The sequence below is a fragment of the Salarias fasciatus genome, chromosome 19 (assembly GCF_902148845.1).
Source record: "Salarias fasciatus chromosome 19, fSalaFa1.1, whole genome shotgun sequence".
NCBI lineage: Eukaryota > Metazoa > Chordata > Actinopteri > Blenniiformes > Blenniidae > Salarias > Salarias fasciatus.
Genome location: NC_043763.1, coordinates 21,919,332 through 21,928,093, shown reverse-complemented (window position 1 = coordinate 21,928,093; position 8,762 = coordinate 21,919,332). Strand labels below are relative to the sequence as shown.

The window sequence follows — 8,762 nt, the reverse complement described above, 5'->3', positions numbered from 1 at the left end:
GACAGGACTTGTAAAACAGTAAAATAACCTCAGCGTGGATAAAATAAACAGTCCTCAGAGCTGATAACTTCCAGTCTGGTCTAAGCTTTTTGAAGCAGTGAATGAGCTACTGTAACAGCCTAATGTTTGACAAGATGTAAACACAGAAAAACCCACATGAACCCTCAATTATATTTAGTAAAACAAACAAACAAAGGTTATTGTACATATTTACAATAGGAGCATTCTTTTTTTTTGTCTCATGGTCATGATCCATTACAATGACTCTTACACAAAACAAATACACATATAGCAAAGATATGACGTTTGCCTGTTTTCAAAGTCAACTGCTCCCAAATGCAGAAGGACATTCTTCTCTTTCTTCCAAGCTCTGCCTTTTTCTTTTATTTATGGGACACATTTTTCTTCAAGCACCCACTTCAGTGTCTTGCATAAGGTGGCAAATCTCCAGCATGCGTGTCAGACTAAGCTCAGCTGTTGGAGGACGGACAGTCACTGTATTTAGGTACACAAATGTTATTGCAGGGAGGGCTCCAGTATTTATTTTACGAAGTGTGCATAAGGAAATGCCACATTTTTCTCATGAAAGCGAGCATAAACGTGAACATGACAGCTGAAATGAGCTGATATTAACAAGATACATGTAAACATCTTATGCCACTTCATCTATTTCAGTCTTTTTACTGTGACTGTTCAGCATTTAGATTTTCTGGACATTGTAACGACGCGGAACTGCGTAAAGTTCAGATTTTTTTTAGGCTCTTTTAAAAGAAAATAACAATAAGGCCCCGTTTGCTCGTCGTTTCAAGTAAAAACACACAAGTTTAGAATTTTCGTTGTCAAAGTTTTGCAGCTACGCGGTAGAAACACTGAAAATGATGTACGGTCTTCCTGGAAGGCCGCGAGGGGCTGCTCTATTTATGTCATTTAAAACTACCTACGTCTGCATGCAGAGAATATTAAAGCTTATTTAAACTTCATTTCTTTGTGTCTCTACCTGTGATCCAGACGGTGATGTCGTAAATGTGAACTTTATTGGAGAAACGCTGTTAAATTCAGGAATCAACAGCACACAGTGCATTCTTTTCTATGAATGAATCCTTCCTGTACTTGTGTAGAGTTAATCACTACAAGCGCGGTGCGCATGTGCAGGAGCAGCGCTTCAGAAAAATGCCCTTTTCCGCTCTTTTCCACAGAGGTGGAGCCACAGCGTTTTCAAAACGGCCTTGCACCTCCACCCTGGGAGCCATTTTCATCAAGTTTCATTTTCAGTGGCTCCGAGCGCCGTTGTAATGTAAACAGGCGGCCAACAATAGACGAACGTTTTCTGTTTTAACTCGAAAATGTGGTGTAAACGAGGTGTTTTAAAGGAAGTCTGAGGGGCATCAAGGAAAATGTGTTGAGAAACAGTTTCTCAACATAGTATTATTCATTTCTTTGAACTGGGGGGGCTTTCAGACTGTAGGAGTTGTGCCTTGATCTCTCGATCAATATAATTCTTTTGGAGAAAAAAAAAGTTAGAATTGTCAACCAGATGCTGCGTCTGAGATGTGGTACAGGAAGAGTATTGTTCATATATATCACATTTTCCGACTATAAGTTGTTCGTGGGTACGAATCACGTGTCATAAACTGACAGTTCAGCAACTATTTTGTTTCTGTTGCTTCATTTTGCTTTGTCCTGATTAGTTTGTCTTTTCAGTTTATATTCTGTTACTGTGCCCCCTCCCTAGCGGTGGTTAAGTCTGAGCACGAGGAGCCCCGGTTTGATTTCGACGTTAAAATAAAACCAAATGACTGGTTCTGTAAAACAGAGCAGTGGGATGGACGCTGCTTTTTCTGTTGCTGTACCGTAAACGTCTCTATCGCCCCCCTGTGGAGACACTTCCCACTTTGACCTCCATATCGAGCAATGTTCGGGCTGAGTGTGACTCGTCTCGTCTGTGAGTTTCCACTGTCCAAATCTATAGATTTAATCTTAAGATTGATGTTCTTCTGATCTGAGGCCAGCCAGAATCGAAACAGACGTGGCCACGTCCACTCACTTCTGCCGTCATCTCTTTAAAAATATATTCTCATTCTTACCCTTCACAACTTTCAGACATTTCAGGAGAGGAAACGTAAACATAAAAACAGATAAAATGTCAACCATAGGAAGGGAGAAAGTGCAAATATTTTGGCGCCGCTTCGTTGTCTAGTTTTTTCTTCTTTTTCCTCTTTTTTTTAACCTCAGGAACTTTGTAATTTTTCTGCTCCATCTTTCTCTTCCCTGTCGGCAGGCGTACAGATGCCTTCCCTCTGTGCCCTCTGCTCTCGCCTCAGCTTCTCGATCCGTCTCTTCTCACACCAGACGACCTACTGGGACACAGAGAGACCAGGTCAGGAGGGAGGAAGACCAAACCTCATGCGTTTGGGTCAGCTTTGAGGGACGAGTCAAGCAAACACACAACAGTGAAAATGCTCAAACAATGCATATTAATACGGGTGGTTTGGACAGAAACAATGTTTCAGGTGATTATTTTTGCATTTCGTGTTTACATGGAAACACTGAAATCAGTGTTCAAAAGTTCTATCATGGGTACAGTTTTCAGAAAGTTTTTCAGTGACTCCAAACACCGTTGTCATGTAAACAGATGTCCAAAACGCGACAAAACCTTTCCGTTTTCACTTGAAAACGTTGTCTGTACAGGGTTTTACTTTACCTCAGATAAATGCCCTGCTTCTAAGGAGCGGAGCCAGTGTAGCGCTGATGAATTGACTTTGCAATTACCAGGCTCCAGCGCAGCGAACGGTCCCTTCCCTCCCTCTCCTCGCAGTCTGAGGACTCTGTCTGTGCCATTAACAACACAAAGCCCCCCCAGCCTCTCCCCGGACACCTTGGCCCCACTCGTGATAAAGAGCTGAAAGCAGATCCTGTCCCACAAAGAATCGCCTCGTCTCACCTGGGACTGAACACGAAGGAGACTTGGCTCAACAGCTGGGAATCGTGGTAAACCGGTATGCGGTGGCAACAGGGCGAAGAACTACCAAGACCACTTTTCAGTAGATAAAGTAAGGTGGTCATCTTCATCTGACCACCATACTTTGACACCAGCATGTCGAGCATATGTCACAATAATTAAAAACCAAGTGGTGTGGAGTAATTGCCACTGGCTCTGCGAGGACCGGACTTCAGGCCCTCTAATGGTCCCTCAGCTCCGGTGCCAGGCCCGCTCAATAATGCTCTCCTTTCATTCCGGTCTAATGACAGACGCTGCCAGGACAAACAGGGCAGGAACACAGGAGAGCAGGAAAAGTAGACGAGAGGAAGCTCAGAGAGGAGTTCCACATAAATCTGCAGACAAAACACGAAGGGCCCGAGTGTTGTGAGTTGGTGTGCTTCACTCAGAGTGAAGCTCGTCTCGAAAACGGCACCAACAGACTGAAGAAAGAAGCCTTCAGTGAGGAGGTGGCACATCGCCGCCAGCTAGTCCGTGTTTTCACACAGTGGGTGGACTTTATTATTCAGACACTTTTAACAAACGTCAGAACTACCTGGATTTTCTAAACAAAATGTTCCTTCTTCGTCTGACATTACTTTTAGATCTGATGGTCCAGTGCTAACTCAGAGTTTGAAACAAACATTTCCGCATCAGTGGACGATGTGAAATGATCTGATGTCTGCAGGTTGTGTTTTAGAGTCCAACATCAAGGCTTTAAACAATAAGTATCGAACCTTCTGCTAAATGTTGCTCACCTGCTGATATTTGTTTTTCCTTTGTTTTCCTGGGTTGTCATGGCGCCTCCTGATCCTGATCCTTTTGTTCGAGTGTTTTTGTCTTCTGAAGTCAACTGTTATTTGTCTGTTTTATTTTAGACTTCATGTCCAAGTACTTTCAGTTCAATGCACATACATGTTGCTCTCCACTTCGAAGGCCGGTCACATATATGTTTTGTGGCCCGTTTTGTTTCAGAAAAGTTTCGCATTTGGACGACAATGTTTGGATTAGGATCGCTGTAGAGCTGGGGTGTCAAACATAGGACCAGTGGGTGAAAAACGACCCACAAGAGACTCAAATCTGGTCAAACCACCAAGTAAACATTTCTAAGAAAACATGGATTTCTGAACAAATTTCAAATGTGGCCTCTGAACTAAACTGAACTGTGCAGTTTGAAATATCAGGAAACTGTTTGCAAAAGGTTTCCAGTGACTCTGAAAGCTGTTGTCATGAAAATGTAGAGCCAACTACATATGCCCCCATGTGCTGACCTGGCCTCCACACTCGTGCTAATCCGCCTCGGTTCTGCTGTTTTGTTGACCTTCTGTCTCCTTGGCATATCTACCTGCTGTACGCTAAATTTAAATGCAAGCTGCACTGCTCGAGGAAAGCGTTCTATTTAAATTGAATTCTGTAAACTTGAAACTTGCCTGATGCTCTTTCCCTATGTACATTATCCCCCTGCTTGTTTCATCTTTGTCTCCTTCTCTTGTCGATAAGCCTGATTTCCAAACATCCTGCCCGAAGCACACTCATGCAAATAGGTCGTGCTTTCAGTTTGCATGTCTTTTGTGGATCATCAACGAAGAACAACACCATGGCCGGCATCGTGCGCAAACAGGAGTATTGAAAAGAGGATTGTGTGTGAATTAGACCCAGTTTACAAGATCTTTCAACCGTATTGCTCTAATGTTGTTTTCTTGTGTTCGCCGCGGCGTTATTGGATGGAGCGCCGAGCCGCCACAACACAACATGAAATGTGACACCATGCAGTTCAGCATTAAGTCTTCAGACGTCAGTTTGCTGCTTCAAATACATTTAGAATCAACTTGCACAATGTCAGACACATTTCGGTTCAGGGAACTTCCAACCCAATTTCATCTTGAGTGGATAGGACCGGGAAAATACCGCCAAAATAAACTTCAATGTTAAACTTCAAAGTTTGTCTTTACATGAGGAAAATATCTATATTTTCACAAAACTAAACAATTACAAATGAAAATAACTACAGTGTTATAAAATTAATTTTAATGAAACCTACTGGTATGAAATACAGAATAATGGCCGGAAAACTTCTACAGCTGTTGCATTATGTTTGTTTTTACATTGTCACCCTGACAGCGCGGCTTTGGGGCTGATGCTGGTTTTCTAGTTTTCATGGCGGCGTCCCTGGTATCTCAGCTCGGCTCTCACTGTTGTGTTGTGTTGGCTGCTTTTCAGAAATGCATTTCTTGGTTGTTTGGCCAGACTGGACACCTTTGTGGACCAGTTTTGGCACATGGGCCTCACGTTTGACACCACTGCCATAGTATATAGGATTGTTGACAAAGTCAAAACTTTGACAAAAAATATTTATATATCAACGAACAAGAAGTTGGAAATGACTCTGCCTTCCTATTGAAACACTTTAAAGTCAGAGGTTTTAAATGTTAAAAAGCCTTTTTATGCATGCAGAGCTTTAGTGGGTCAGTCTGTCTCTTATTCTTCCCATAATTCTGTCTGCAGTCTCACTGTTTGTCACTCTTCCTGCAGTCTCTTCCTGTTACGTTGGTATTTAGGTTTACACTGACGGGTTTTTCCTCATGGTCCAATATCTCGTTTCATACACGAGCTCCTGACCTGTCGTCACCCCCCACAAACCCTGCAAGTCATGATTTCCGTTTGTTGTTCCTGTCCTTGTCAGTCTTTAAAATGCCAGAGACAAAAAGTTTGACAAAAATAGATAAATGGCAAATTCTTAATGAAGCTTTTAATGTTCTGACTGGCATCTAAACCCAACAGATCAAAAGACTGAAATTTAACTGTGTTGGTAGAAAACAGATCGGTTGCAATAATTGATTTGATACTGGATGCAGAATTTTTATTTGCAAACCACAGCTCCTCATTAAACTTAATCCTCTCTGTTGATCTTCTAATATGTTATAATTGTGTGCAAGCATTCATACTAGGACAGCCACATGTGTTTGTACTTATTTTAAAATGTGTTTACGTCCTTCTAAATGGAATTAGGTTCGTGAATAGAACATTGTGAACCTTGTAGCCATAACACACAGCAGTAAGTTTGAAAGTGAAACTTTTTTGTTTACCACAGTGACAAATGACCTCAGAGTTATTGCTCGCTTGTGGTCAGGCTGTGAGAGAGATTTCTGCCCCGGACTTCATGTCTAATGAGGTTTCCAGTCTCCTTGGAGGATAGATGCCACCGTCTCCAGCACCTCCGATCTCACACGAGGCATTCAGATGTTTTCCTTCGCCGTTGCCAACGTGTCAAGCGAGAGGAATTTCTGCCCCGAATGCTCCAAATCCTTCACCGAAACACACGGACTGTAAACTGTAAATACATCCAACGACACTCCGCTGACGATCACGAGCTGCGACAGGCCACGAGGAGATTTAATGCCTGGCCAGCGCAGCTCGACTTAAAGAGATCCAGGCCATTAAGGAACAGCCAGGAGTAACTGAAAACAACGGCCGTCTATCTTGGTCAAGGCAGGACGGTGCCATATGTTCCTCCAGGCTTTCTGTCTCTCTTTACATACCTCGCCCGCTCCATAGTCAGCACCAACTCTGAGCACAAGGAGCCATATAAAGCTGTCAGGATATTTACTTCCAGCTCTTAAGCACGAAGGTGATAGATTCAGTGACTATAACGAAAACAGCCGAGCGAGCTCCTCCGCTCGTCCCGTACCGGAGCTGTTTATCCTGGCGGCCGTGCCAAGGGTGCGAAGGCCCTGACATTATGCCCGCTCCGAGCCACTGTTCTGCTGGCGATGCGGGGAAGAGCCAGGGTAAACACATGAGCTCAGAGCGGCGCTGCACCGGCCCGGTGGATCCACCGCTGGGATTAATATTCACTCAGCGGGGGAAATCCCAAAAGAGCGATGGAGAGAGAAAAGGAGACAAAGATGGAAAAGGAGCGAGTCAGCGGTGCATTGGTGAGTACCTGGGAGTGTGGAAGGAGGGATTTATCACAACTGGGAGCTTCACACTTGAGATAAAGACAGCAGCTCTGAGGAGTTGACCACTTACAGTAGACCCTGAGTCGGAGTGTTCTTTAAAAGCTCCTCCTTCGGAACCGTTCTGAAAAATTTCTACTCCAAGCACCGCTGTTGTTGTTAAGCCTCGAGTGTATTTACTGATTTTTTTTTTTTAAAGCCTATATTCTTTAATTCGTTCATTTGCTTTTCTTTGATTCAGGAGAATTGTTTGCTTATGGAATACCACAATCCCCATTTCCATTGAAATAAAATTAGTTTTTTTTTTAGCACATTTCCCCTGCAGAGATATGACTGTGCTTCAAATTGTATCGTCAACCATCTTTAAATTCCAGTGTTGGTCTCAGTCCCTTCTCAGCCTGTCTAAATCACAGTGAGACGATGGAGGGAGCCACAGTCATCGCTGTGTGTGTGAATGGATGAATATGACTTCCAGAATAAGGTGATTAAAGTAGAAAGTTGTCCTGTGAGTAAAAGCCATGAAAAGACAGTATTATTTAATTCTAAACTGATAGAATTCTGTGACGTTTGCATTTTCTCTGTGTTATTTGTTGAATCTGAGCTGCTTGTAAATGTGTGTGTTTGTGAATTGTGTGTCTCTCTGGATAATGGACTGTGTGCAAAGATCAGATAGAAATTGTTTCCTTCTAGTACGTTGAGCCTCTTGGGAAGGAAAGATGCCTCAACACTGAAGAATTTGTTTAAATTACCGAAAGAAATTGCATTTTGTTCCTTAAAGATCCAGCTTTTCGTTGATGCTTGAAGAGAAGTATCTCATTTAAGAGTGTTAAATCTCCTTTCAGATGTTTTACCTGTCCTCTGTGCTCTGATAGGTCAGTGAGAATCTGGAGGCGGAGCCAAGAATCTCCAGGAAGTAGCAGGAAGTGTCGTGGAGGGAAACTGGTGAGTACAAGTCATGAGCATGAAGAGTCGTTGTGGCGTTTCATGTGGTTTTTTTGGTCATAGAAGGAATTTAACCTTGCGGCTCTCGTCTGCCGCTGTGTTTTATCCTCCTGAAAACCTGTAGCGCCACTTCACCTGGACCTTCACCAAATAAGTACGTCAGCATTTAATTCATATCACAAAACTACTAAGATTGAGTGTTACTTGAAAATTGTATTTTATTTTTGTTTTTAATGCAACAGTAGATGCTAAAGTTTTTAAATATCTTAATGATACGGGTGTGTTGAACGTGAACATGGTGGTTAACATTAACACAATGATCTAACCACAGCATGCAGAGCCAGAGGCGGGTTAGTTAAAGCCGGTTAGTTTGCCTTACTGAACAAATTTGTCCCTTGCCTTGTCCCTTGGTTGCCACTTGTTGTTGAACTGCCTGCAAAGAGAAAACAGGGACGTGAATTTCACATGACGTGCGGATAAAAACTGGTCGAACAGATTCTAAAGAGCATGATTCCATTTCATTCTGCCTCATAAGTCAGTAGCTCCCTCTTCTCTAAACTGCTGTCTGGCTCCAGCTCTCTCTGTTTGTCATCAGTAATATTCTTCATTAGGTGAACCGCTCGGTGCTGAGCAGCTGTTTTCCGTGTGAATATTCAGCAGTACAGGTGCTGAGTGGTGCAGTGAGCCTCGACAGGAACTGCCAACACATCTGTTTGTCACATGCACCACGGTTACTTCATCTTCCACTCTGCTTTGCTGACTGAGTTGACATTTTTAACGATTAAACTAGTGTTGAAGTGGAAATAGACTTCCTATTGAGAGAAAACTTCTAATGCCTGTGGAATAGCTGCTAAATAGTTCTCATTTGCCAGGGTGCAGATAGCGTC

At 42.9% G+C, this 8,762-nt stretch overlaps 1 protein-coding gene across 6 annotated transcripts in view; it reads right to left on the bottom strand.

Annotated features, from left to right (window-relative positions):
* Window positions 1–200: 200 nt before the first annotated feature.
* smoc1 (SPARC related modular calcium binding 1) overlaps window positions 201–8,762 on the bottom strand; it is a 67,457-nt gene continuing 58,895 nt past the window's right edge. For 4 of the 6 annotated variants that reach the window (XM_030117411.1, XM_030117414.1, XM_030117415.1 and 1 more), the window contains 2 exons: window positions 8,275–8,308; window positions 201–2,357 (listed from right to left, as the gene is read on the bottom strand). In XM_030117411.1, the coding sequence (XP_029973271.1) occupies window positions 2,318–2,357; window positions 8,275–8,308 (74 nt within the window). In that variant the 3' untranslated portion in view covers window positions 201–2,317. Of the gene's footprint in view, window positions 2,358–8,254; window positions 8,309–8,762 lie in introns of all 6 variants that reach the window. The other 2 variants (XM_030117413.1, XM_030117412.1) reach the window with 2 other exon arrangements.